This window comes from Takifugu flavidus, chromosome 7 (assembly GCF_003711565.1).
Source record: "Takifugu flavidus isolate HTHZ2018 chromosome 7, ASM371156v2, whole genome shotgun sequence".
Taxonomy (NCBI): Eukaryota; Metazoa; Chordata; class Actinopteri; order Tetraodontiformes; family Tetraodontidae; genus Takifugu; species Takifugu flavidus.
The window spans coordinates 3,932,564-3,960,275 of record NC_079526.1 but is presented as its reverse complement, the minus strand read 5'-3'; the positions used below and the strand labels follow the sequence as shown (position 1 = coordinate 3,960,275).

Below are 27,712 nucleotides of genomic sequence, written 5' to 3'. Positions count from 1 at the left end.
GTCAGAAACAGACGAATTGCATTATAAAACCAGCCGGAGCTTCTGTTTCCTGCTTTTTACTGTAGAACAACCCTAACATTCCTGATTTCTGTCTATAGTGAAATGCGGAGGGAGCCGTGCCGTTTTAATTGTATAATATGAGCTGTCAGGGCCGAATGTGCAGCTGATCTATCACGGCTGCGTCTCGGCAGAGCTTAAATCGGATTAAAATAATGACATTATGTCATTTCTCCCCCTATATTGGATACTGCGGTCAGCTGTTCCAGTTACGGTGCAGTCGGCAGGTTTATTGTGCTGACCTTTGGCAGCCATTGAGTGGACTCAACAGGTTCTGATGCGCCTTTCTCCAACCTAAAGGTGACCAACATGTCTGAAGAACTGACCATCCTGGAGAGCTGCTTGAAGGAGGCGGAAACGGGCCTCGACTGTCAGGAGGACGTGTGCATGCCAGACGCCGCGCAGACCAACACGGAGACGGCGATCCAGTCGCTGGTCGAAACTCTGAGGGGCAGAGACTTCAGCTCCGCCATCACTCAGGTCAAAGTGTTCAGGTAAGAAGGTTAAAATCCCGCTAAAGCTCCAGGAATCTTGGACACCCGGATCAGGGAACGTCTTTGACGCTGCGATGTCTTTTTATTTTGTCCTTAGGTCTCTGTGGCCAAACGACATCTTTGGCAGCGAGAAAGACGACGCGGTCCAGACGCTTCTGCACATCTACTTCCGTCACCAGACCCTGGGTCAGACGGGCTGCGTGGCGGTGGTGGGGCCCAGCAGGGATCTGTCTCAGGCCAGCAGCCGCCTCATGGAGCTCAACCTGCAGATCCGCGAGGCTCTCAGTCAGGCGCAGGCAGGCCAGCCTCGGGACACCGTGGTCAGCACCGGACTGTGAAGCTGCGGTGCTGCCTGGATGCCTGGACAACCCCCCCCCTCCCCCAACACACACCTATAAAGGGCTAAAAGATGCGCGTGAATAACTGTGACTCCCTAATATATACAATTACACGTATGAATGCTTAAAACCTAACATCTGTCCCACAATCAGCCAACATGCAAAATTCAGTTGCAATAAGTCGTGCTGGTGTTAGGAGGGAATATGAGGAAATGTTTGTTTTTGGGTTGGTTTTATTGGGGTTTTTTTTTTTTTGCTTGATCTGACCTGAAGGGCTCATCTCAGCGGAGACAGAATGTTAGATAGTCCAAAGGAGGCGTCATATAGCAAACAAAATCTGCATGCTTGAAAGGAAAAAAAGCACTGCAAGAATATTTTTTTTGAGAAATGTATTTTTTATTAGAGCTAACATCCTAGGTTGTAAATGTGAGGATATTTAACATATAATTGTAACCCTGTGGGAAGCGTTTGCCCTCAGGCTGTGTAAAAAGACAAATATCTGTTTAATAATCCGAGGAACCCTCTTCACACAACTCACTCTTTAACCAAATAAGTAGCTGCCTTTAGAAACTCTTGACTGTGTGATATCTCCTGCTATACGCTCAAACGCATATGATAGCGCACGCACACACACACACACGTGCAGACTGGCTACAGCTCTTTATGGCAACATAACTTATTATACTCTGTATATATTTTAGAAAATGTATAGTGTAAAACCAGTATTTTTCCCCTTGTACTTTTGTGTAATGCACTGTCCATCCACACAGGATGTCTGTATAAAGCTAACGTGATGAGAGAAAACTGAGATGAGGTTTGAGTCATTCGTGATCTGCTCCACACACTTCCAAACTTCCGAGGCGACTTCGGCACCGGGTCGTGGTCTCACGGAGGCGGGCCGGGCTCATTCTGGGACATGGCGACGCGGCCCACGTCTCCTGCTGGACCACGCCCGTCCGAGTCACGTGCATTCCTTCTGTCAGCGTCTTCCCCCCCACCTGGACCGTGTCCACATCGGTCTCTCCTCTGGAGCAGAGCAGCTCTGGTTGAAGCTCTGAAACCTCATGGTGGCACATCGCAACAGTGGCTGCACTCATGCCACAGCCGTTATTCCCTCCTGCTTGTCTGGTACATTCAAATGCTGTCATTTCATGTCCCTGAAAGGTGTTTTACTGTAGAAGTGCATTCTTTTTCTTTCACTCACATACCAGCCTTCTGAATCAATAAAAGCCTAATTCAGTACGAGCTCTGGTCCTTATTTACAGCACCGTCCTCCAGTTTAAAGGGTCTCAGGAGACTTGATTTTCTCAAGGGAACAGACATTTGTCACCTAAACCACAAGTTAGGCAAAGTGTTTAACACCTATTTGAATGTCTCTGAAGTTTACATTGACGCCAACAGTCTGAGATACAGGAAGCTCATCTCTGCGGGTGTAGATACCGTCGTCTCTAAATCTGTCAGGCGTTCCTTTCTCACGGCTCAGTTTCCCTTTCAACTGTAAAGGAGACGTCGATGCGGAATGCAAGGTGGCCATTTTATTTTTGCACCATTTATTCCATCAACACAAAACTGGTGTGAATCCGTGAAACCAGTTGCGTCCACTCCAAACGCTGCAGCCGTCGGTCTAGCAGAGGGTCAAAGGGGCCGCATCGGAAGGCGAGAGTTCATTCGGAGGCCGTTAGACGATGTATTTGAAGCTGAAGGTGCTGTCGCAGGACAGCCGCTTGCCCTTGCACCTGCCGCACAGGTCCTGCCTGTGGGGCCTCTTTGGGTCAACGTGGCGCTGCGTTTCTGCGCAGGCACAGCGGGCCTTGTTGCACCTCTTGAGAGACAAAGACGATTAGTTGACGCAACCGCCACCCGTCTACACACCCACCTTAGGACTTACGTGACATGTGATGTCCTCTACGCGGTACGGGTTAAAGTCTTTTTGGCATTTCCTACAGAACTGCTTGAAGTAAACCTGGAAGAGAGGTCAGTTTAACCCGCTTTGGCTTCCGCCGCCGCCCAGGGCTCCTCATACTACTGCAGCAGCATCTGCAGCAGCCATTTCCATGACGTTGTTACCTTGTTAGTGCCCTGAACGCACCAAACGTACGCGCTCTCCCATCGCAGGTTGCATTCTCTGCAGTGATAGTAGCCGTACTTCTGTTCCAGAAACTGGTAAAAACACAACAGAAGTTAGAAATCTAAACCGGCGCCGGCTTCAAGTGGAGGCTCGTTTGATTTTCATGTGAGAAACAGGACTTTAATTTCTATTTTTGGGGGTGGGGGACATCAGAACTTTGTGCTCATGTTGCGTTTTTGCGTACTTGAAACGTGACTCACCTGGAAGCGGACACGCGCCTTGCCCTTTGACCCCTCAGCGTCTGCGGCGGTTTGCGCATCTTCACTTTGCGGTTTGGGCTTTTTGCGCTGTTCGGGTAGATTTGCGTTCGTTTCCTCGCCGGCCTGGTTCTCGCCGCCCTTTTGCTCCGGCTGCTCACCGGGCAGCTCCTCGGCCTGGGCCTCGGCGGCGGGACGGTCCTTCCCGGTCTCCACCAGGAAGGAGGTGACGCTCCTGAAGGCAATGGGCGAATACACGGCGAGGGTCCGCGGGTAGCGCACCTCGCCCTCCGTCTTCTGGGGAGTTCCGGGCGGGCCCGGGTTCAGTTTTCGCCTGCGCCGGAGTTCTCGTTTCACCACCAGGAGGGTCCGCGGGCCGATGGAGCACTGCACCGAGGCGTCCCGCTTCGGGTTCACCTGCACCGCCACGTCTTTGGTGTTGGCCTTCCTGAGCCTCGGGGTGAGTTTGGGATTGATTTGGGATAAGATGGACTTGAGCTGGGCTCGCTGCTGGTTACTGAAGGCTTCTGAAGTGTCCCCATAGTGGGAGAGGTAACTTTTATATTTCCACCCGGCGTCTCTGTGCCGGGGGTACCGGCCCATATACGGGTTGTAAGATGAATAGAAGTAGCTGTCGACTGGCTCGTCACAATACGTTGCCATTTTGTTCAACCAGCCGAGTCGGACGGCTGGAGCCGTTTAAGTGGGCCTGACGTCACCCGCCCCTCATTAATGACAAGTGTGTTCAGGTGCGCGAGGCCGGCACGCGCCTTTATATACGCCTAACACGACACGAAAGTAAGCGCGTTAATAATGCGACGATGACGCAGAAGGTGCGTCGACAGTGGCGGGCAAAATAGACCTGATTATCTGCGTCACAAGCCTCCATTGTCTGAGTTTAAACCGACAAAAAATATCCGTCCCGTCCAATTATATTATTGTGTAGTCCAAAAAAACTTTAAAATCGAATTATCTATAAGCAAACACAAATGCACTTTTCTGAGCTGGTCCATATGTCATAGATAAAATGCAACAGTCACACCTTCTCAATCAAACACTCGTTTATACTTTGCCATTGGGTTCTACTTTATTTTACCTTCTTATATAGTTTAGAATATACACAGACTATACATTATGTTCAGACGGATGGAACACAGAGACTGGCACTGATGAAGAATAAGTGTGTTTCCCCCAGCTTATCTCCCCTGGTAAATATCATTTTAAAGGTCTGATTAAGAGGACGTTCCTCAAATAAACGAAAGTGTTGATGACACAGAAGCACCTTGGTTTCATCATAGGCTTTTGTCCCTTCAGTTTCTACCTGGTTGCACGTTAAACAGGAGTGGGGTCGGGGGGGCACGGGTCCAACGTGATGCTGTTTGGGTCACTCACTGTCACAGCGCCATAGGAAGAGTCAAAGTCCTCATCTTGAAACCTTTGGTACGTTATGTCCGTGTCCTCGCCGTTGCCCATGTGGTCTGGTTTGTGCAAGACGTTCTTCCTGTACATCCTATAGGCCAGGATGAACACGCCGGCCTCGGCCGCCTGGAACAGGGCGTACAGCAGGGGGAACATGTACATGCCTTTGATCAGCTGAGGGGGGAACGCCAGCTTCAGGATGGCGGTGCACAACTGCACGTTCTGGCACCCTGTCTCCAGGGAGACGGACCTGCGGCTGTTGGGGGGCAGGTCGAAGAGCACCCCCAGGCCGTACCCCGCAGCATAGCCGCACAGAGGCATCAGGATGGCCACCACGTAGACAGAGGGGGGGATAGTGGACAGCAGCTCTGGTCCCAGCATGGCTCCAGTGAGGATGAAGAGCAGCAGGAGGGTGACCAGCAGAGACCAAAGAGACGCCTGGGAGACACCACATCAGAAAGGGGACATGTCTTTGAAAATGGGATGGTGAAATTGTAGTTTTCGTTTTTTGTTTGTTTTTAAATCAAGAATGAGATAATGTTTCTGGAAATATATATTTTTTTAATGGCAGAGAAATTCTGGATCTTAATTTTTGCTAACAATCCTTCAGATGGGCACGTGTGTGGAGCTTTAGAAGAACTCTCAAGCTGATTTAGTCATCTCCGTCACGCATCTCTGCTGCCGCCCTGTAACCGCTGTCCTCTTCCATCTTAACTGGCTTTTATCGGGGACGGAGGGAGGAGCTCTTCCTGACACTGTGCCTCTGATGTCACCGTTCCTGGTCATCATCATTAAATGACAAGAAGAAAAATACGCAGTGCGACTTTGCGCAAATGTGCTCCGGCGCCGAGGTCCGCTCCTGAGTGACGGACCCCTAACGGTTCAAGCGAGTTTCCAAAGTATCATTAACAAAATACTCTTATATTTACCTTCAAGACAATGTCGGCCACACGCGTGTAGCGGTACCGGAGCAGCACTCCTAACCCGATGGGGATGAGGGTGCTGCACAGGGTCAGGATGATGGCCCCGAAGGGCATCAGGTTGACGATAGGCGTGTTGATCCAGGCCCGGCTGTAGATCCACAGACACAGCGGCATCAGCACGAGCGCCAGCAGCGTGGAAGAAATGGTCATGATGATGCTGGGGGGCAAAGTTAATGTGGTCAGTGGGTGCTGGCTCAGTTTGGCTGGGAGGGGAAGCACCTTATTAAGTTTTAGGAAGAGGAGCAGCACAACTAATCTGTGCGTAAAGTTGTTTTTTTTAATCCGTTATTAGCAGGACTGGTGCGATACATACCTCAGATTCATCTCTCCGTGCACCAGCAGAGACATGATGTTTGATAAATTGCCCCCGGGGCAGCAGCCACAGAGCAGAACAGCCATCGCCTCCACATCCTCCAGAGAGAAGGTTAACGCCAACAGAAAGGCCACCAAGGGCATGATAACGAACTGGCAGACCAGAGCGAGCAGCACCCCAACGGGTCGGCGGATGTGTTCCCCCAGCTGACTGACGTCCACCGTGCAGCCCAGGCCCAGCATGGTGAAGCACAGAACCAGTCCCACAAACACATTGATGCCGTGGCTGAGCGGGGAGTCCCAGAAGGCGGGCATCAGGTGAGAGGATTCCGTGGGCGCAACGGCCGAGAACTCAGCCCAGACCGGAATCCCGAATCTGCCGCCTGCGGTGGCCTCTAATCCCGCCATGGTGGCGTCGGCCCCCGGAGGAAATGCAACTTGCTGCGGAATATGCGGTAGATTGAAGCCCGGCTGAGTGGAGTTATCCATGGCGCAACAGGAGGACGGAGGCTGATCCTCGGCGTTCGTGCGTAAAGTGCTTCCGCTGGCTGCGCGCCGTCACTAGACGAACAGGGCGGACGGACCAGAGGCTGGAGCGAGCGATGGTGCCATGTCACCGCTGGTGGGCTCAGTGAGACAGGCAGGGGAGACGCACGTCGCCTGGAGGGAGTCTGCACACGCTCAGCAGCCTCAGCATCAGCGGATGGACCAATCAATAACGCGCACACTCCCTTCACGCACCACCACGCTCCCTATGACGGCCGAGCCCAAAACATGCATGGAACATTAGAACAGGACTATTCTTCACACAAGCTGCCCTGTCTCTCACACCTGTGTGATGAGAGTTAAATAATAAATTAGGATTCACACCTGTAGGGATCCACGAGAGGCTGAGTAACAACAGGCGCAGATCAAAACCACCAGATCTTCACACCACCGCGCAGCAAAGCGGGAATATGATTTTTTTCTTAAAATGGAAGCTCGCACGTCTCTCTGAGAGCAGGGAGCCACGTGTTGCTAGGTCTTGGTTCAAATATCAGAAAGTTTCTCCCCGGTTTCTTTAGCAATTTCGCGAAATTTTCTTCTAAACAGTCGGCGTGATTTTGGTCCCGCAGCTCCAGAAATGGTGTTTTCCTGAACCCCGTTTTAATATTCTGTGTGTGTCGCCGCACCGGGATCTCCCGATTTCAATCTCACGTTGGAAGCCAAAGATCATTACTTTGCGCTTCAACGTTCAATAAAAGAAAAGAAACTCCACGGAGAACAATGTTCAGCTTTTATTTGAAATGTGAGTTTACACAAAGAAACCAAATGTCATGGTCGGGGGGGTATAAAAAAAGGTCCAATAACAAAAAGTTTCACACAAAAGGTGTGGTATGTCTGACATAGTTGCAGCTTTTCACTGAATCGGAGCTTTGCCAGAGGCACGTGTCTCTTTAATAAATAGATTCATTTACAGGAATAATTATAAATATGAAGGCGCATTTGAAACATTAGTTTTTAAAGCAATTGATAAATGTTTTGATTCAGTTACAAAAAAAAAAAAAAACGTGCAAGCAAATCAACCAAGCTGAGATGCAAAATTGCAAATGTTGGCAAACCCAGAAAATGGCACAAAATGATAAATGAAGACAGAAATAATGATCAAACTCAAGTGAAACTTTAAATTATAGGCACTAGTTTTATAACATCCACCACAGCACTGAACAGAACTCCGGCACGTCCGACTCAAAGCTCATGAGGTAAAAGCCAGCAAAACACCTGCATCTTTATCTTAATCATATCCTTTTTTTCTTAGCATGGGTAAAGTACAAAGACAGAATTCTCTAATGGGAAATTTAAGATATATCTCTGTCGGTTTCGCTGACCGAATAAGTGAGAGAGAAGCTGTTGGGGTTGCTGATTAAGACGTTAAATTCATCCACGGACCTGCTTCGCTATCATGCTGGCACAAGTGGTCCAAACCAGGACTGATGTTTGGTTTTAATCCGACACTGAACTCAAAAACCAGGCTTTGGAGCGTTAGCTTGCAGTTGAGGTTGAAAACGCACAAAACTAAATACTGATATGGATGTTTGGACATACATTTCTTAAATAATTTGAATAAATAATTTCCAAAACATAGTTTGTGCATACATTCTATCTGAATTAATAAGATTCTTAAAATGTCACACGCGTGTGCTTTCACTGTTGCCAGGCAACCGCGACCCACTGTGACGACTCCTCGCCAACATCCGATGAACATGAACAAAGAGAGAAACATTTTAACCTGAGGGAGGCGGAAAAGAGACCTGGGGGGCAGGAGGGGGGTGTGAAGCCAGGCGATGGCATGATATAAACGGTCTGACTGCGGTCAGAAGAAGGCAGGCGCGTCCTCTGCTGGCTCAGCTGGACTCCGGCTGGTTTCTTTGGCATTTTCTGGGTAGTCAGCTCTGCATGCCTGACCCCTCCGAGCCGGTGCCGCGCAGATAAAACACACTCCTATTTGTTTTGAAACTGGATTCAGTATATTTGGGGACATAGACGCTCTATCTCTTATCGCTTCTCAATGAATTGAACTGATTTGAAACTTGAAAATGTAGCTAAAGTGCCATGTTGAAACGTCTGCCATCTGCCGTTGAACGCTCGACCGGAGCGCCCCCTGCCGGTCAGCTCAGTAACAACCTTCTCTCCAGTTCTCGCCTCCACCGCTGTAGGTCCGAGGAGCAGGAAGAGATCTGAGCGGAGCACAAAAACAGCATCACGCATCGGTCAGTGGGTGTGTGTGTGTGTGTGTGTGTGTGTGTGTGTGTGTGTGTTCAGCCACCTGCGGACAGGCTGGGCCAGTTTGCTGCGAGGCAGAGGGATCCCCCCTCCTGCAGGGGCAGCACTGGGTCGGGGCAGGCCGCTGCGAGGGGGAGCCAGGGAGCGGGTCGGGGTGGAGGCGGTGGAGCCCAGGGTGGCTGTGGCCTTCACGGGCTGCTTCAGGGCCAACGGGGAGGGGGTGGCGGGAGTTCGTAGCTTACTGGGAGAGGGGACTGGAGACAGACAAGCAACCCAGTCAAGAACGCACCTGTGCAGCGACACGGTCACGTTAACGAGCGACGAGCACGACTCTTCCACGGTTATCAAACACGCATGACGGCTCAGCTACACATTCACGATGTATTCACACATGAAAGGTTTAAAATCTACAAACAAAAATAATAAAAAAAATCACAATAAAGCAAAAAGGGGAAAAAAAGAACTGAGCGACCACTAGTGGCTCTAGATGTGTTTAGAGAATGAAATGGAAACACGTCTCATAACAGGACATCGATGCGACCACGGCGTGGAACCACAATCACAAGACTGAAAGGTTGCAGAACCCTCAGTGGATACTCACTAAAATCACTTTCTTCCCCAAAGCAACAGGAGAGTGGGACTGGACAAAGACAACAGACACAGGCCTTAAATCACAGCTGAGAGCAACGTGTGTGTGTGTGTGGGGGGGGGGGGGGCTTTATTTAACACTTCCTGCTACTTTAAAAGGTGACTGAGACAGGCTGATGTTAATAACTAGAGAAATGGACCTTTGACAGGTTTTAAAAGAGATCAAATGTACGAAGAGTCAATGGGTGGATTCATAAATATGTATAATGACAATAACCAACAGTATGTTTGTATTTGAAAACAGACGTAGACGAGTGTCCAGTCACGCTGGAGCGGTTGTAGCCACGCAGCACAACGGAGCAACACCTGAGACAGATGTATGGGTCTCTGACAGGCCGCGGCCACCGTTTCTATAGCAACAGATCAACACAATCCTCACGAATCTCCTCTTCCCAGCTCAATTGTGTCAGCACCAACTGCACAGGTGATCAACCCCGACCTCGCCAGCAGGTCTGGGAACAGGCTGTTACCTCGCAGGGCAGTTGGCCTTTGGAGGTGCTGTTTGGGTTTCGGGGTGGAGCGGGAAGGGGTGGAGTACCTTGGGAGTTGAGCTGCTGCTGTAAAACAGGCACAATTCAACATGAGAGCCAGACTTCATTCAGTCTGAGTTTCACGGTGACGCCGGAGGTGGCGGATGCAGAAGAGACCCCTGCAACCCGGGTTAGGGCCGCTAGAGGGCGGTGTTCGGCATCGTTCATGAGGGGGAAGCAGCGGGCCGACACCAGCCAGTGCGAGCAGGTCGCCAGCAGTCAGAAAACTAGGAGCCAGATGGGGTCGCACATGCTTAACAATGAAGAAAGGACAACCCCCCCCCCCCATTTTAACTACTGCTCACTAATGGTTTAATATTCAGCCTCACTAAAAGGCTCATCCTCCCTGAGCCACACTGGCTGAGGCAGGATTAAAGCTCTCACTACACTTTTACCCACGTGAAAGCCGCCCTTCGATCCCGATCCTCTACGTGTCCAGTAACCACACGGATTACGCTTCCTGGATTAAGGACAACACCATTAACTACACATCCCATTACAAGATTACATCAAGCAGACTCCCTTAAACCTGGGAGGCGGGATCGAGAGCTTTTGGAGCGCAGCAACATCCCGGGCGTGCCGCGTCGGAGCGACAGATGCGGCGAGTCTGGACTCGCAGTGCTTCTGACATGCTTTTTCCTTTCATTCGGCAAGACGTCAAAGCGAACAAAGGCGGCGGCGGAGGGAAAGAGATGTGAATAAAAGATGGAAGAAGATCAAAGATTGTGGAACGCCCCCCCCCCCCCACACACACACACACCGGAATGCAAAAGCCGCGACGCTACAAAGCAGCTCGGTCATTGTGCTGCAGGTGCAGCCAGAGGGAAAAAGTGTCGTCGCTCGCACAATGACGGCAGACGGGCTGGAACTGCCCCGTCACCCAGATCAGACACGAGTGGTGAGCAGATTCCTTCACAGCTCCGGGTGCTCAGCCTTGTTTATGCAGCGAAATCAGACCGGCACATCCACGAACGGGTGACAGTTATACTCACTAGCAGACTGGTTCTGGTGCCGAGGAGAACCGTTTGGCACCTGTAAGTTGGACTCACAGCTGCGACTGTTCTTGACGGGCTCGGGGGCCTGGGCCGCCATGGAGGAGCGCGTCAGGTTGGGAAGGCTACGCCGCAGCTTTTCTGGAACAGAACAGGACGGAGATGTAGCGCACGCCGCGGCGATCGGAACCCGGAGCTTCCGCCGACTCACCCTCGTTCTTCACCACGTTGGTCTGCAGGTCGTGGCCGTGGCCCTGCAGCGAGTGGCGGGGCTGCTGCAGGCGGCTGATGATGGGCTGCGGGGAGCCGCGGCCGTGGCTGTAGTCCATGGAGCGGGCCGGGGAGCGGGAGCGCGGCGAGTTTCTCGGCGAGGCGCGGGGAGAGTGTCGCGGGGAGGGGCTGAAGCGGTTGGAGGGCAGATGGAAGGCCGGGTGCACCGCCTCCTCTTCATCCTCCAGGCTGTGAGCGTCCAGCTCCTGGTCACTGAAGGTGCTGCGCCGCAGCGAGTGGCAGGAGGAACCCGAGCTCCGCCTGGACGCCGTGGCAGCGTACTCCTGCCTCAAACCTGCAGTAATGAAGGACGAGTCAGTACCACCACCTTTAAGAGTCTCCATATTCCCCCACGCCGAGCGTCCAGCCTCCAGGCAGACGACACTCAACACGGACGCGGGTACATACTTTCTTCCTGCATGCGCGCCAGGATCTGGACGTCGGTGACGTCGTTGAGTTTGTATGTATTCGAGGAGCCCACGGAGTCCTCGTCCATCTCGGAGGTGCTCAGCTCACTGTCCACTGACGACTGCGGACTCAGGGGCGGGGGGTTCCTCTCGGCCGCCGTGTTCCGCTGGTGCACTAGCGTGAAAGCAAATGGCTAATTGATAAGGTGCAGGTTGGGAGGACATGTTGAGAATATGCTGGTAACGATGCGTACCGGCATTGGCAGGCAGCAGTTGCTGTCTGACGATGGGCACTCTGCTGGGGGTGGAGGAGGGGGAGTTGAAGCCGCTGCTGTAGGGGCTGTTGGCTGCGTTTGTGCTATACGGACTTCCATACCCCTGCTGCTGGTACGGACTTCCATACAGGCTCCGGCGCTTGTTAGCTGTGGAATCACAGACAGGAAACAGTTGGCGTGAAGCGGCAGGCGATCCGTTCCACTTGGTTTGTCAGCAAACAAATAATATTAGGACATAAGTTTAATTGAATTCATTTGTCTGACTAGAGTGAGGCTATTAGTTCAGTAAGAGACACAAAGAACGGGGACAAAGGCAGCACAGTCGGGCTCATATCCGGCTCCTCGGGGACAGCAGTGTGCTAACAGGCTGCTGGACTCTCTCAGACGTGTGCTGGTCCGATAGAGCCGGTGCATCATCTCTCCGGAGCAACACTGCGACAATGCGAGGCATTGAGTGCACGGAGGGAGAGCACAAGGCCGTCCTCTGTGAAGGCAGCAGCAAAAGGCCCCGGTTTATAGACTCACTTGTTCCAGTCATGAGATCAGATTCCGGACAGGCTGCTCCTCTTTTGTTGTTCCCCGCAATATTTACATGCTTGATTTCTCGGGGTCAGCTCCCAGGTCAGCCGTGAACACACGGCTCCTCACGCTCTGCACCGTCCTGCATTATTTAAACCACCACTCTCTGCTACTGAGGGTGTCAGTAACCCTGGAGTGGAGGCTTCTGATGCTCTGCACCCAAACAGAAACCACATACAAAGATGCACCTTCATCACCCTCTCGTGACAGGGAGCAGAAAAGAACGCTCTCGCCTTCAGGGCTCAATACGACCTCTTTGGATAAAGTTTTAAAAAAAAAATAGTTTCCTCTGATGTGTGTTCAAATGTGCAGGAACTTGATACAGTGGAGGTCAACTAAGGGGGAACGAACCTTCGATAAGAGCAGCTAATGTTCTGTGGTAATTATTTGGAGGTGATAATGTGCCCGATCAAAGCAGGAGGGAGATGAGACGGAGCTCAGGATCAGCAGCGGAGGGAACAAACCAAAATAGAACGTCCTCAAATCTCCGTCTAAAAGAAGAAGAGAGGTGAGGCTTCCCGGGTGAACTTCAACCGGAACATTTTGCTTCTCAACCTTTCAACGCTGGGAAGTTCCCACAGGCACAAACACAAAATTCAGAAATGTCACCGGGCAAATGACTGAAACCCAAAGCCAAAGGGGATAAAGTGGAGACAAAGCTGGGCACTGAGACAGAGCTCGACTAAAGTAGCAAAGGCCGAACGGAGCGTGAACATCACAAGAGAAGCGCGAAAAAGACAAATGAAAACCGCATGCGGCAAGTTTTTTTCTTTCTTTTTTGAGGAATCTGCTGCGGGTGGAGACGAGGCTGGAACCTCTTGGATGATCCTGAGCGCTGAATCAACAGAGCAGCACTCTGCAAACTCTGGCTGTTTATCAGGGCGGCCAGGATAAAAGAGTAGTCTCCTCCCAGTTATGCAACGAAAGGCAGGAGTTGGAATTTTGACAGGTTCTCATCGCGGAATACGGAATCACTTGAATACGAGTGTGTGTTCATCCAATCTTTAGACTAACGAGTACTCTGATAGAAGGAAGTCAGCGTTCTGGCTTCACATAGCCTCCACTGACTTTGGTTTTCTTTTCTTAGCGACTCCTGTGACACAAAGTCAAAGCAGCGGCGTGTCGGCTGGGTTTTCACGGCTCGTTCGCTGGCTGGGTATGAAACAGAGCAGCCCGGGGCCAGGAGGGCCGGTCCCACCTCCCTTACGCAACGAATGGATCCCTTACTGGATCGCTGAATGGATCGCTCTGATTTGAAGGAGTCTTACATTTGAAAAAATATAAGAATGAATCATGTGTCCAGAGCACAGCAGGACGTCCTGAGGTGGACTTTATCAGGGACTGAAGGGACCGAATGGGATGATGTCACCCCCCCTCCAGCAATGATGTCATCAGTATCAGGCTTCACCGCCTCATGTATGCGTTGATCATCCAAGACAGCAGCGGGACGGTTCCAAGGTTTGAATCTGGCGCTTTGTAATAAATTAGCTGCACAAAAAAAAAAACCCACGACGGAATGACGATGTGGTCAAACGGCTCAAGTTTTAATTTAGCAGCTAGCGTTAAAAACGTGTCGGCGTTCTTGGAGGAGGCGGTGGCCGTGCGTCCAGGTGCTGTCCAGAACCCCCCGTACACAACCCAGAGATCACAGGCGCCCTGCTTAACCCGATCTGTCACATGAGCATTCCGCTGTCAAAATGGAAACGACTCTGCCCAGTTTAGCGTTCAGCCCGGTCGTCCTCGCCAACACACGCGCTATAATTACCGGTAGCTAAAAATCAGAGGATGGACATAAACCGGGGGGCAGTCATGAGTGACAACACGGTCCTCGCAGGTCACCAGTACACACTGGTCGTATTATTGCCGCTGCAAATAAAGGAAGATCACATCTGTATACAGTTAAATACAGCGTCTATACGTCCAGAATGAGCCCTCTACTCCTGGGATGCAGGACTTTCTCCCCTTCACCTATGACACTGATTGGAACCTGATAAGCGTGTGTTTGTGTTTGCACATCCAGAGCTTGAGAGATGCCCTTCCTGTCCTTGCTGACTGCCTGTTGATGAGTTTCAGCCAAGATTGCTATTTGAGGAAAAATTGCAATGTTGGAGGAGATGGAGGGGCAGATGTTAAGTCTACGGCAACACGAGCGCGCGTACACACAGTAATTACACTGAATTCAGACGGAATTCAGCGTAATTCTCTACTATTTAAGTGATAGAAACACCCAAAACTTGGGACAACAGTCCCTGCGGTTCACAGAGTGACCATATATGTGTAGGGATTATTTTATCTAGGAATAATGAAGCTTAACAACACAGTAAATCTGCCTGATGAATGATCCCACCATCTGTGTTTAGTTTCTAGCTGCAGGCTCTGCCAGCAGTCTGTATTACTGAGCTTAAGAGGTGTCGCAGAGGCCAAAAACAGCCGGGATAATAAATAACAACGATCACATTTACAGCAAATTGATGGCATCACTACTCCGTTTCTCCTGCCGCAGATACGTCGAGGCGCCAACGTGCTCACCTGACAGGGTGAGGTCCAGTCTGTGGATGAGGGAGCGCTTGGCCGACTCCATCTCAGGACTGGGGTTGTCCAGAGTCTGGCGGCACCACACGATGGGACTCAGCGTTTTCTGCAGCGGGCTGTCCAGCTTCGCCTCGTACAGCCTGCGGAAGCCAAATGAACAGAAACACGGTCGTAAACGGGGCATTTTCTAACACATTCAGGCATTTTTACAGAAGAAAATGTTGAAAAAGGCTTTAAAAGTAGAAAAGTTTGCTTCCGTTGTTGTGCAGGTTTATTCCCAATAGTGTTTATGATAACACTGAACATTACAATGACTTTACTTTGATTAATTATTGATGGCAGCGATAGTTCTGCTCCAGGACGTGAGCGAGCAGCATTCTGACACAGATGAGCTCAAGATAAGAGAGCGAGATTAGTTACTCAGCTACTCCTCACATGTCGCGTCGTCGTTTTTCAGCGATAATAAAACAATAATAAAGGTTTACAGAGAAGAGAAGAGAAGAGAAGAGAAGAGAAGAGAAGAGAAGAGAAGAGAAGAGAAGAGAAGAGAAGAGAAGAGAAGAGAAGAGAAGAGAAGAGAAGAGAAGAGAAGAGAAGAAGAGTTAAGTTTCCACTCAGAGAAAACTCTGAGTCAGCTGTCTGTGGGCTCTGCTGCTGTTACAGAAGCCTTTAATGATCAAAGCAGAAGGGCCAGCGAGGAGAAACACCAGCCTGAAATCCGAGGCTGCGTCCTCACTGTTCACCATCGTTCGCCTGCGGGACGGCGCCGTGAATCGGGCGGTTCGCTTTGGGAAGCCACCGTCTCCAGCGGGCAGGCAGGTGGCGGCCATCGATGGATCAACGCGGCGGGGAGATTACAGCGCTACTAAATCCGCCGTGGTGCTAATTCCTGGATTACAGGAGTCTATGACAGCAGCCTGTGAGATCTTGGCACTACTTGTTAATCCCAGATATCCATCGGACCCAGAGACCCAGGAGGGTGGGCCGCGGCTGGCTGGGGGGAGCCTGAGTGAGCAGTGAGAGCCCTCCAAACATCCTGGCTTCAAACCAAATATTATGGGCCGTTGTCAGGGCACCGCGGTCCGTCATTAGGCTGCGGCGAATCCGCCCCGAAGTTGCCTATTACAGCGCCGTCAGCAGAGGACACACAAATGAAGTTAAGTCGTCCTGGCAAAGCAGCAAACGGGGACCCCGAGCTGAGCTCCCCCCGTCGTTATATTCACGTCCACGGCTCGTCTGCGTCTTCGCTTCGTCTCCTCGGGGGGATTTTTCCTCCAGTCGGGATGAGAGGCGATTTAGGCGGCGGTTAAAATAAAGTATTACGCTGGGATGTCCAAGATTATCCTCCCAAAGTGGGTCTAACTGTCTCAGAGGCACGACGCCACCTTCGCGTGACCCCTTTATACGTTAACGTTCTCTTTTTTGTTGTAATCCAGAAAGCAGAAAGCCCACTAACGTCCCCACGACAACCTGGCAGCCCTGCTCTGAATCTCCTGTCTTCGTCTCCCGGTGCTGCCAACTGTCGTGCTACAGGAAATTCATGGGAGGAACATAACCATGGTTACCTCTCCCACAAGGGTCGGTGAGAGAGGAAAACAACTTTGGGGTTTTTATTGGGCCGGACTCTCTCCGCTGCTGTCAGGACGGGCCGAGACATCTGTCCCGTCCCGGCCCCGAACCCACCTGGGACGTTCAGGGTCCAGCGAGAGGACTGGCCTAGAGATCCCAAACAGGAAGTGACGTTTGACACACCAGAGAACCAGGACAATGTCTATTGTGGGTCAGCCACAAGCACCTGTCAAACAAGTCAGGTTCTGTTACTGCTCACAACAGCTGGTGCTTGAAGAAGACACGGCTGCAAAGGCCTAAAACTTCCCAAAACACCCCCCCTCCCCCCCACTCACCAGCTGTCCTCGTCTTCGTGTAGGCAGTCCATGTCTTCGAGATCCAGGATGTCCACTTCGTCCAAGATCGACGTCTCCCCTTCGTCTGTGCCGTCCGGATAACCCGAGTTCATGGTGCCGGGGGCGGCCGCGGATGCCCCTTCGTGTTCATAGGCCCTCCTGAAGCTGACACCGTCATAGGACAGCCTGGGGCTCCGGCAGCGGTTGTTCTCCAATAGCCCGCTGTAGCGACCCGTACCGACCAACCCCACCCCGGAGAAGCCGACCAGACCGCCTGTCATCCCCGCTGACAGCGACGACGAGTCGTATCCGTCGCTGTGGGGTCTGTGGTGTCCTGACATCGCGCCGGACGAGGACAGGATGGAGGAGCGACTCCGGAGCTGCTCGTTCTGTTGTTCGAGTTTCTTCACCAAGTCCTGGAGCTTCCGCACCTCCAGGTCCGCGTTGATATTCGAGTTGATATCCTCCATCGTGGCTCTTCAGCTCCGCGGAAATATGCGGCGGATTGCGGTACTTCACGGCGGTTCTCGGGCGTCACTCCGCGTCTCTTTTGGCTTCCTTGGCTGTAACTTACGTGTTTAGAGAAGACACGGCGGTGTTCAACTGACTTGCGGGGCTCAACGTCGTCATCTTCTCCGGTGTACCGAGCTCACGGGCAGGGTCGAGGCCATTTTCATAATACTCGTCACCAACTGTGAAAGACCAACAGGCGGCGGACTGCATACGTCACCACGTCAGCGTCGGGAGCGAGCACGTAACCAACACCTAGCTGCGCGTGCACCGATAGGCGGCGAAAGGAGGAGGACTCCTTTGTCGCTTTATTTATTATAACACAAGGCGAATCTAAGAGAATAGAGTTGATCGGCAGAAGTCAGAGGGGAGACTTATATTTGCAGAGTATTAAAAACTAAATGCTCTAAATAAAAAGGTGCTCCTTCTCGATCCGGTGATGCGTTTATGGTCAGATACAGAATTGTGTTTTTCTTGAGATTTTTCATAATAAACCCGGTACCATATTTCATTTAATAAACAGAAACACCAACTCACAAATTCCCCCATTCTGTTCTCTATCTGTCCCCCCTCTTCTCTGCTCAGCCATCCTTTGGCAAGAGCCTGGTTCTGCTCAAGGTTTCTTCCTGTTAAAGGGGGGGTTTTCCTTGTCACTGCTGCTTGTTGGAGGTCAGACCCTGAGTTTCTGTAAAGCACCTAGAAACAATTTTGATTGCAACAGATCCAAGATAAATTGAATTTTTGAAAAATAACAACATAAATCTCAACATGTGAAAAAATACAGTACGGTATATCAAAAATGTTTATTTTCACATACAATTCATGTTTTTAGAATGAGACCACATTAAACAAACAGTTCAGCAGCCGAAGCTCGTTTCTGCGTCTCATTCCTGAGACAACTCCAGGGCCTCCTCTGACTCCAAATGCTCCTGGCTATTTGGAAATGCTGCTTGACTTTGCTCCGCCGTCGCTGCTGCTCCATCTTCAGCCCGTCCGCTCCCCTCTTCCAGTCCTTGGCTGTTCATTGAAGTTTCCAACCCGTCCTGGTCGGCGCTGGCGTTCTGAGATTCTGGTCCCTCGTCATCTTCATCCTCTACATCCATCTCAAAGACGCGAATATGCCTCAGATTAGCACTGAGCTGCCGGAAATGAAGCAAAACCCATTATTAACCAATTATTGTACAAATAGATCCTGGTACTGTATCATATACGTAAATGTCACCTACCACACAGGCGACTTTGCGGATTCCATTAACAGCAGCAAACTGGGCCTTCATGTTTTCCAGTTCTCGCCACTGATTGCCCAACACTAACTCTTGGCAGGGGATGGCTCCGCTCTGCTGCTCCAACCTGACGATACAGGAAACGTCTTAATTCTTCACACCGGCCACTTTGAATCACTCACTTAAATACAACACCGAGACGCTTCGACTTCACTGAAATGGTCACAAAACCAGGAAAAAGAAAACGAAATAATAACTAATTATAGGTCAGAGGATGGAGGAGAATGTCATGAATTTTCCAAATAACTCAAAAAGTTAAACTCAAATCGATGGAGTAAAAGTTCGATATTTTCCTCTGATTCCGCATAGAGAGAAAGCAAACAGAAGAGTAAACTTCGAGCGTTTCAAGGTTTAAACAAAACAGTACGTCAGTAAATGTAGTCGGTCAAATATCCCAAATGACGCACACACACTTACGTCATGTTCGGTTCCCAGCTGAACTCGGTCTCACAGCTCAGTGTGGAAGCTAAAGGAATCTGAGCCAGGACACGCTTCCTGTTATCTTCCTCTGCTCCTTGCAGAACAACGGTAAGCATCTCATCGTCATAGAAACGAGCATCCAGACACCTGTATAGGTAATTTGACCTGCAAAAGACCACGTTTAGGTCACTCCTGCTACGTAGTTTTCCCTGCTTATTTTAACACGACAGTAAAGATACTGACTGAGCTGCAGAATGATCCTCATCCGCACTGTCAGGATGGTGACTGAGGTCGACGGACACGACGCTGCTGGGCACAGATCTGTGCAAACAGATAAACGCACATGTATGGACATATTTGTACTCTGCACCTGCAACCCAACGCCCGTACCTGTTAACGTCTGTTCCTTTGCGTAAAAGGTAAAGTTTGCTGGGGGAAATTTCTGGCATGCAGAACAGAACATAGTGCATTTTTGCTTTCTTGTCGTTCCACCTGCAAAAGAAACAACAAGGAAGCGTCACTGATATCAAGCCGGCTGTGACTGCCAGACCATCGCGATTTATATTTTACATACAAGGATGGAAGCTCAAAAAGGCGGGGCGTGTTTTCAGAAGAGCTTAAAAGATAAGGAAAAAAACACAATCACAATTTAATAACTTCATTTTAGCAATAATATAGAATACTTAAAAAGCATAAGAGCATACCTGTCGGGGGCAGTGTACAGCGGCAAAAATGCAGCCTGTTTGACAGACTTTCCGATCACTTCCTACACACGCATCAATTTTAATTGTTATTTAAAACAGGCTCATTTAGCTAAAAGCTGTATTATAAGGAAAATAAGGCAGCGAGAGTGGCAAAGAACTCACGGCGGGTTTCTGGAGACACTGTTCGATCACATTCACCATTATCCTCTTGACAAAGTGCAAAGACTTTTGGGGGTATGAAGGAAACAGCAAAGGGCTTTCTAAAAACAGGCCGATATATCATTAAGATTTAAATCATAAAACATAAAGCGTCAATGCTGAATGTGAGGGTGAAGGTTTACCCTTCAGGTGCGTGCTCTCATGGAGAAACTGCAGCCACTGGTTTCCACAGGTACTGGGCGGAGACACGAGGTCTTCATCCTCATCCTTCAGGTACTGAAAGCGTTTGGATAACGAGAAACCAGAATATTGCAAGACGACAGCGGCAGAATTCCTCACCAAACAAGAAAAAAAAACCAAACAAAGCTCACCTGACCAACTCGCTCTACATTGAAGTATTTCCCCTTACGATCAAAGAGTTCTTCGTTCTGTCAGAGCGGCGATAAATGAATAAACGGCTCTACAACAATTCCAGGTGCTTTTGTGGCTGATCTCACCTCATTAAAATGCTCAGACAGGAAGTCGGCAACAAAAGCGATGTCCTTCTGCGTCATCTAAGACAAGAAATACCCATTCATTCAGCAACACCTTTAAATCTGCTTCTTAGCAACTTTACTGACTCACTTTGTTGAGTTCTGGTGGTACAGGCTCATCACACATTCTCAGCATAGCTAGGGGGAAGCATAAAGTACAACAGATGATAAACGGCTGCACCACAATCTATATTGAATTAAATTGCAGTTTTTACTCTCACCTACATACAGCCAACGGAAAAAGGCCTTGAAGTTCTTCATGCTCTTGTCAATCACCCTAAAGGACAACATTTGTCATTCTTTATAGCTAGACAGCAGCAATAAGCAACGCTGTATTGACATTCTGGACGTGAAAAACCACACCAGGAGATGACAATCGCAACATTATTTAAGAGATTACGTTTTCTGCTTAAATGACTTGTATTCTCCACGAGCCCGAGTTACAGTTTATTATAATGCCAACCGGGTTCTGGCTGTTGTGTATTTGCTGGATATAGGGTGAATATTTCAGTCTGCTTTCTCTGTCGAATTCTTTGTGAAGCTTTTGGTGAGTTCCAATGAGTCACCCCAGTGTGACGTCAAGCTAATTACACAACCTATTTAGCTGCAGCCATGTAGCCTTTACAGCCTGGATTGAAATTTAGGGTGTGCGATTCTAAAACATGCAACCATGAAGGGAGTCGAGATGAGATCAAGAGAATCACAGAACTCACTGCAGCAGTTCATTGGCTTTTAAAGAGAAAGAACCCACGGCTGTGATGGCAGCTGAAAGAAAAAAAAAAACATGGTAAATGTTAATGTTCAAACAGGAGAGATTTCCTTTTAACTCATCATGCAGCTTCCGGACCTTCTATAGCAGCAGCATCCAGACCGAGAGGCTCAAATTTCTGCTTCCACAGGGACATGCCTTTCACTTCACTGAGGTGATACAACAGAGCCTCAGAGCCGCTGCGGTGACAAAAACAAAGGGAGAAGGTGAAAGTGAGTCATCTCAGAGGCAGCAGCTTGGAGGAGAAAATCTAGAAATACCTCTGCAGGTGGCTGACCACCAGCTTCTGGATGCTGGAATAGGAGGACTCGATGGACTGGCCCAGTTTCTTGAGCCCCTGTGATGAAAATAAGGTTTTCAGAGGAGAGAACATTTCATTCAAGGGGGACCTTTAAGCTGAATATTAGAAAATTACCTTAATGGTCAGCTGGTTCATGAGAAGGGCCTGTAGTTCGGGACTAGATAATAGTACAGAGCCAAAAAACACAACAAAAAATGTTTTAAAAACCCCAAACAGAGCAAAGATGGTAACCTGATGAATAAGTAATAATGACTAAAGAAAGGTTGTTTTGTTCACCTCGATTGTCCCCACAGTAAAAGCTCAAGAAACTCATCCTGAACTTGGGTGTTTGTGTTCTTTTCCTGGGGACAAATATGGACATCTGTGGGTTTTTCGTTTCACCCGAAGCGGCTGACGTATCAGCATTTACCAACCTGAACAAACTTGGTGAGTCTCAGGTCCATCTGCATGAGGATGTCCTCCCAGGCCTCACACATGCAGGTGAGGGACAGGTGCAGGTACTGCAGGAGGGTGGAGATGTGGGTGAACTTGCGCGCCATCCTGGACACCTCAGGCAGGCAGTCCGACAGCAAGCCTGTATCAAGCTGGAAAACACCACAAACACAACACTGACCTTAGTGTTTGTGTAAGTTTCCCACTGTTCTTCTCCACGAGTTAAAAAATAAATATGGAAATATGGGAAACTACGACATGAAGTGGCATGTGCAGGACATCCCAGCATGCACCTCACCTGGCTGTAGCAGATCTGGGGGCTTTCGTTTGCAGACCTAACCTCTGAGATCACGGACAAGGACTTGAGATCTCCGGACAAGCTCAGGTTCCGACAGGTCCCCGATACCTGTGGAAATGCACAGCATGGTCAGGCATGTTTCCAACACTACCTTCCCATATTGGCTCCTTCATTCCGACTCAAATCTCATTGGACATGTGGTGTTTCGTTTTGCTGCTGATCCTGAAAGGAGGAATTATTTCATCAATAAAGAACACAAATTCAGACACAAATTTAAAAACACTGAGGAGTGACATTAATAGGATGGAGCGTCTTGCTGGGACACTGTGAATGTGTAGATGTTTGCTAAATAAACAAAATAAACACCAATAAGACTCCTTAAGAGCTTCCTAATGTCGAAAGAATAAAAGAGCCTTACTTCTGTTAATGTTGCTATCTTGTACATCCCATAGGCATAAAGCTCAACAGAGCCAGCTTCTCCTCCAAGAACAAGTATATTCAACCTGTATGTGATAGGAGTGGGGTGAAGATTTCCAGTCTAATTATATATATAAAAATAACATTAACAACATGGCATTATAAAAACACAGTGGTTTGTTTTACCTGATTTCTCCCATAAGATTCATTATTTCATCACACTTCTCCTCACTGACACACAAAGAAATAATTAAAGACATCAGCGCATAAAAATATACAAGCGAATGATGATTTAAAAACGATAACTTCACATTTTAAATATTCTCACCTGAAGATTTTAGAAGTTGTGCTGTAGCTGGGAATGAATAAAAACGATGTTATTCCATTAACTCGGTATTTGCTGCCTTATATTTGCTCTGAATGCTGCTGTTACCTCTTGGGCAGAGTTGGCAATTTGGGAAGAAAGAATTTCGATTCATCCTCCGAGTTGCAGAACGAACTGAGAGCACTAAAACAAAAAGTGGTAATTCCCCTATTTTCCCCCAAAATAATCTGTACATCACTTTTTTGCCCCCCACCGAACCTCGTGCGTACCTGTTCTCCTCCACCACCTCCATCCAGTGCATGCACGTCACAGTATTCTGCATGGAGAACACATGGAGGATCTCCGCTTTCTCCACGCCACACAGGACCACCTGCTTGGTGTCGCCAAGGCTGAAGGCCAAAACTGGGGAGGGAAGAATGGAGTTTAGCAGATTCACCTGGCAAAGACGTGGCGAACCAGGCTCACACGGTCGCTCCTTACTTTTGCCATCAGGTCTCCAGGCAAGTGCAGTGATCTCCTTCCCAGTGTATTCACTGGGCTGCAGGCTCCATACGCGCTGGAAACTAGCCAAGCGATGCAGGAGCAGCTACAGAAAACAGACCATTACCCAACCATAAAAGACACCTGGGTGTATTATGCAGTAAAAGATGTGAGCCGACCTCTCCAGCTGTGTTGGCCAGAGCAATGAGATCCCTTTTAGGGGACCAGGCCATGCACAGCACCGGGTTCGGAAGCTGCTTCTCCCCTACCTGCCGGAAGGCTGGCATGTTTCTGGCTGGAAGATATGGCATTAAACCAGAGGAATGGGTTACAATCATTAGGCTTGGCAACATTGAGACAGACAGAAAAATAACGTTTCCCTGTTGTGGAAAAAGTACTTCAGAAACAAAACGGGGGAAAATACCTTATACAATGGTCAAATTCTCCAATTTAGTTGTTGTTGATCGGCAGAGCGTTAGCAAATCAACGAGGCTTTATCCGTCAATAAGCGGATAAAAACAACACATACGACGTGACCTACTGAAATCCCATCGAACCATATTGTGACCTGCAAAATCTAAGATTCATATGTTTATCGGGATGTTTTCACTGCTCCGCGTAAGGCGCCATATTTCCTCTCCGACCAATCAGCGAAGAGCAACGGAAGCCGATGAGAGGAAAAAGAAAGAAAACGCGAAATTCTGAAGGCTACTAAATTTCATATCATTACGATATTGCATCAATAACGTTTTTTTTACTGGAACTAAACATCAAAAGGGGTCGCATTAAAGGTAAAGTTGTTGTTGACATGTGTTTGGGAACCAACTTTCTATTTTTGTACAAGATTGGTAAAAGAAATGCCCCTGTAAGGGTTTAATATAATAAAAGTTGGTGACATTATATTTTAAACATTTGTATGCTTTAATGTGTGATGTAAGCATTGAATATAATTTCTAAACTTGCAGAAATCTCATGTTGTGATTTCTATGATAAAAGAACTATGATGGATTGTGTTTTATTATATTATCTACAATGTTTTGTTTCATCATTATTCAATTCTAATTTTAAAAAGTCCACATTCTGATGTCTTATTAAGATATTGTGTCAGATAACTGAAAAAAAAGCTAATAGTGAGGGGACAATCCAAATTTTAGGAAATGAGGGGAAAACAACAGTGTGAGTGTGAAACATACAATTACACATTAAACATTCAATAAGTGTGAGGTCTGCAGTGATGAATGGAAAGTCAATCCAAACTTATCAGTGCTCGTATTATCAGTAGAAGAAGCCAGGATCTTTCTGACAGCATAAAATATGATAATGGTCTAGAAATAAACCAAGCGAGGCTGCCCTGTCCATTACTAATATTTTTTGAGGAGGGTAAGTGGTAACGGGTAAATGGCTGTTTTTTATGTTTCTTTTGAAAATGAATTTAAAATACACACAACCGAAACATCAGTAAACATATTTACCCGCCAGTGATACAGAAAGTGGGTGGTCTGGGGTTACTGGGTTAACTCAGCTGGATATAGAAGTAACACCGATAACCTGCTGTCACCCTGCGTCATCACAAACATCATCGACTAAATCCTGAACCAGACCTGAACTGACAGGCTGTAATCTTGACGGTGTTGAATGCAACTGCAGGCTAATCATTAGTAAATATTGGTGTTGACTGCAGCCGGATGCATGTTTTCGGTTTTTTTCCTGCATACCTTCTGTTCCCCTTGGTAACACTCACTCTTCATGCCAGTATCCTGGCTGTGAAACCTGAGCCGGGCCAAATATAGCCCCGCACAGCGAACAGTCAGAGTCTGGGACAGATGGAACAGCAGGCCACTGCAGAGGCAGTGTGCAATTGGACCCTGAACCTGTGAGATCCTCCGGACGGTCCGACCAATAAGGCTGCTCTTCTGGAAAGAGAAGCTTTGTTTAGGCTCTTCATTTTTTCCTGAAAATACAAAAAACTTCAACTCTCCAAGCCAGGAAACAGAGATTAAACACACAACTAAACCTCAAGGTATGTTGGCTTTGTTTTTGCTGATTTAAAACAGCATTTTAAAGGTTGCTTGTTTTTTTCAAAGGTTACTTAAAGCATCACTCCAGTCATCTGATTTAAAAAATCTGCTGTAGGTCAAAATTATAGCTCTTCTGTTTAGATGATGCACTTTTAGCTCCTTTATTTTGTTGTATCAATACATAGAAAGACTCTTTATGGACATATTGTGACTCGCCGATAAAAAAAACCCCAGCAATGAAACTTGTCATTCAGAATCAGTTTGTATTTTCCATGTTCACATCTCATCAGCTCCCACTGCTGCTTCTGTTCAGATATTAGTCTGTTCAATGCTCCCTGTCTTTGGTGATTTAACTGAAAATGGGTTTTACACCTGAGCATGTTCTAGGTTTAAAAGGCTCTTTCCTAAGTTCCGTGTGTGTGTGTGTGGTGTGTGTGTGTGTGCTGCTGCTGCTGCAGTGAAACGGAGCCCAGCAGATTAAAAATAACAGCAGCTGGTCTTCAGGACGCCATGAGGCACTGAGTGACCCTGCGTCAGACGCGTATCCACACTGACAGCATCAACAACATGTCATTGATTAAGAGTCAGTGTCACAAAAGAAGAAATGTCTTAAGCAACACGTGTACGTGATCAGGGAAGCATCAGCTGCGACAAATGTAGCGCACCGCCCACAATGAACAGATTTTATTCCAGTATATTCCTAGCATTGGTTTTGTTTATATGATGTAATTCATGATTTTTGTCGATAGAGGGTTTAAGTGTGAAATAATCCATCATTTTTGGGCACTGATAATATCCTTCCATTTATAAAATGGTAACCTTCTTCTGCTAGATACATATAGGATAGATGCAGCTATAGGAACGCCAACAGTATGATTGACAATTTTTAAATTCCAGTTCACTCAACAGTTAATCTCTACTTAATATTTTTGATAAGACAAAGTTCGAAACACTGAGCATGATAAGATTTCCTTTAATTAAACCAGTCAAACGCCAGTCAAATAGACTGAAGGCAACTGGACAGCCAGTCTGGGAAAAATAAACTGGGAGAGTAATATCAGTGCGCTCTGAACTCAGCTACGGCCTTTGTTAAATCCCCTCATCCGTGTCCAGACAACACTGGCCTGACTCATCTTGCTAGCTATGGCTGTGGCAGTAAGGGCTCTGGTATTGTGGAGCGAGGGCCTATATTTGAAGCGTAGCTCCTCGAGTCTGACGTCTATTGAACGCACGGTTACACAATGCGTGCGGCATGTGTGCAGTATAAATGTATGTCATTGATAGCAGTTAATCTATATTTCAGGATGCAGGACGGGAGTTGGAATCAGCCACTCCCAATCTCTCATCTCCTAAAGGACCTGGCAGGAGGCGGGACGTTGGAAGGTGATGGAGGAGTGTATTCTGAGGCCTCCTCCGATGGGGAACTCTATCTGGACAGAGTCGCAGAGCTGGATTCTGGGGAGGGGGATTTTGCAGATCTCACTGCCTTCTTGAGTGCTGAAGAGATTAACCGTAGCCTGGACCTGGCCCGGGAGGCCTTTGGTGACCAGTTACCATCTGAAGATTCCTCTAATCCTACGCCCCAGGAGCAGGTTCTCCAAAAGACTTCTGAAAGCCTCCCCACAGACCCCAGCACACAGCTCCATGCCAAGACCCCCCATGTAGATGAAAATAAATCATTTGAGGCTTCTTCCAGTCAGAACGTCCCAGATGAGCAGCAGACCGACGAGGCTCCATCCACGGCCGAGAAGGCAGAACCTCACAAGTCCGTCCACCCAGTTTATAAGCAAGACAAACCAAGGCTGGTTCATGAGGGTCTGGAGCTGAATGAACGATCACCTTCAGCCTCAGAATTCTGTAGCCGAGCTGCCACGTTCATTGAGGAACTCTCCTCCATCTTCAAAGGTTCTGCTCACCACCAGGAAGAGGATTCCTCTTCTCCTGACAGTGGTTATTTGTCTCCAAGGAGTCGACGACCGGCGCCGCAGGGCTCCGTCTCTGCCCCCTCTCTGGCCCCCAGCGAGCTGGGAGAGCCCCACTGCAGCCAGCCCCCTGCGAACCAACCAGGACCACCGGCTCCTGCAAGACAGCAACCTCCTGGTGCCCCATCCTCTCAGGAACCACTTTCTCCTCCCTGCTTCCTCCAGAAGCTGAAGAGCCAGGAGGTGGCAGAAGGAAGCCCCATCCACCTGGAGTGTCGAGTCACTGGAAACCCACAGCCATTGGTCAGGTGAG

At 48.7% G+C, this 27,712-nt stretch overlaps 6 protein-coding genes across 14 annotated transcripts in view; 2 read left to right on the top strand and 4 right to left on the bottom strand.

The window, feature by feature from the left end:
• Nucleotides 1–2,131, top strand: part of fryl (furry homolog, like) — a 40,171-nt gene extending 38,040 nt beyond the window's left edge. For all 4 annotated transcript variants that reach the window (XM_057039294.1, XM_057039296.1, XM_057039293.1 and 1 more), the window contains 2 exons: nt 358–551; nt 649–2,131. In XM_057039294.1, coding sequence (XP_056895274.1) covers nt 358–551; nt 649–889 — 435 coding nt within the window. In that variant the 3' untranslated portion in view covers nt 890–2,131. The remainder of the gene's footprint in view (nt 1–357; nt 552–648) is intronic.
• Nucleotides 2,132–2,409: 278 nt separating this feature from the next.
• Nucleotides 2,410–3,932, bottom strand: zar1 (zygote arrest 1). Its single transcript, XM_057039305.1, has 4 exons — nt 3,218–3,932; nt 2,957–3,049; nt 2,778–2,852; nt 2,410–2,711 (listed from the first exon to the last, which is right to left on the bottom strand). Exons 1-4 carry the CDS (start codon nt 3,875–3,877, stop codon nt 2,568–2,570), a joined length of 972 nt encoding a protein of 323 aa, XP_056895285.1. The 5' UTR covers nt 3,878–3,932; the 3' UTR covers nt 2,410–2,567.
• Nucleotides 3,933–4,275: 343 nt separating this feature from the next.
• slc10a4 (solute carrier family 10 member 4) lies at nt 4,276–7,089 on the bottom strand. The gene is made up of 3 exons (XM_057039304.1): nt 5,930–7,089; nt 5,563–5,773; nt 4,276–5,071 (listed from the first exon to the last, which is right to left on the bottom strand). The coding sequence occupies exons 1-3, from the start codon at nt 6,415–6,417 to the stop codon at nt 4,547–4,549; spliced, it is 1,224 nt and encodes a 407-aa protein (XP_056895284.1). The 5' UTR covers nt 6,418–7,089; the 3' UTR covers nt 4,276–4,546.
• A 101-nt stretch (nt 7,090–7,190) lies between these two features.
• Nucleotides 7,191–17,548, bottom strand: slain2 (SLAIN motif family, member 2). Of its 4 annotated transcripts, XM_057039300.1 has the most exons (10): nt 16,829–17,548; nt 14,922–15,064; nt 11,793–11,960; nt 11,540–11,713; nt 11,073–11,426; nt 10,862–11,002; nt 9,810–9,896; nt 9,293–9,331; nt 8,735–8,945; nt 7,191–8,645 (listed from the first exon to the last, which is right to left on the bottom strand). In XM_057039300.1, the coding sequence occupies exons 1-10, from the start codon at nt 17,296–17,298 to the stop codon at nt 8,582–8,584; spliced, it is 1,851 nt and encodes a 616-aa protein (XP_056895280.1). In that variant the 5' UTR covers nt 17,299–17,548; the 3' UTR covers nt 7,191–8,581. The 4 variants fall into 4 exon arrangements, with proteins under 4 accessions (XP_056895280.1, XP_056895281.1, XP_056895282.1 ...); XM_057039301.1 differs by lacking the exon at nt 9,293–9,331; XM_057039302.1 differs by lacking the exon at nt 9,810–9,896 and having other exon boundaries at nt 16,829–17,547.
• A 574-nt stretch (nt 17,549–18,122) lies between these two features.
• anapc4 (anaphase promoting complex subunit 4) lies at nt 18,123–24,106 on the bottom strand. Of its 2 annotated transcripts, none has more exons than XM_057039298.1 (28): nt 23,884–24,106; nt 23,639–23,754; nt 23,460–23,565; nt 23,249–23,381; nt 23,088–23,162; nt 22,983–23,009; nt 22,841–22,885; nt 22,656–22,740; nt 22,238–22,345; nt 21,921–22,091; nt 21,784–21,848; nt 21,622–21,664; nt 21,467–21,543; nt 21,285–21,385; nt 21,151–21,202; nt 20,659–20,714; nt 20,529–20,575; nt 20,402–20,458; nt 20,276–20,332; nt 20,087–20,180; nt 19,908–20,005; nt 19,746–19,807; nt 19,616–19,657; nt 19,432–19,533; nt 19,285–19,362; nt 19,039–19,206; nt 18,565–18,688; nt 18,123–18,477 (listed from the first exon to the last, which is right to left on the bottom strand). In XM_057039298.1, exons 2-28 carry the CDS (start codon nt 23,744–23,746, stop codon nt 18,223–18,225), a joined length of 2,436 nt encoding a protein of 811 aa, XP_056895278.1. In that variant the 5' UTR covers nt 23,747–23,754; nt 23,884–24,106; the 3' UTR covers nt 18,123–18,222. The 2 variants fall into 2 exon arrangements, with proteins under 2 accessions (XP_056895278.1, XP_056895279.1); XM_057039299.1 differs by having other exon boundaries at nt 23,639–23,750.
• Nucleotides 24,107–25,308: 1,202 nt separating this feature from the next.
• palld (palladin, cytoskeletal associated protein) overlaps nt 25,309–27,712 on the top strand; it is a 39,190-nt gene continuing 36,786 nt past the window's right edge. Inside the window, exons 1-2 of one of the 2 annotated variants that reach the window (XM_057037823.1) lie at nt 25,309–25,479; nt 26,781–27,707. In XM_057037823.1, coding sequence (XP_056893803.1) covers nt 26,782–27,707 — 926 coding nt within the window. In that variant the 5' untranslated portion in view covers nt 25,309–25,479; nt 26,781. The remainder of the gene's footprint in view (nt 25,480–26,780; nt 27,708–27,712) is intronic. The other variant, XM_057037822.1, reaches the window with a different exon arrangement.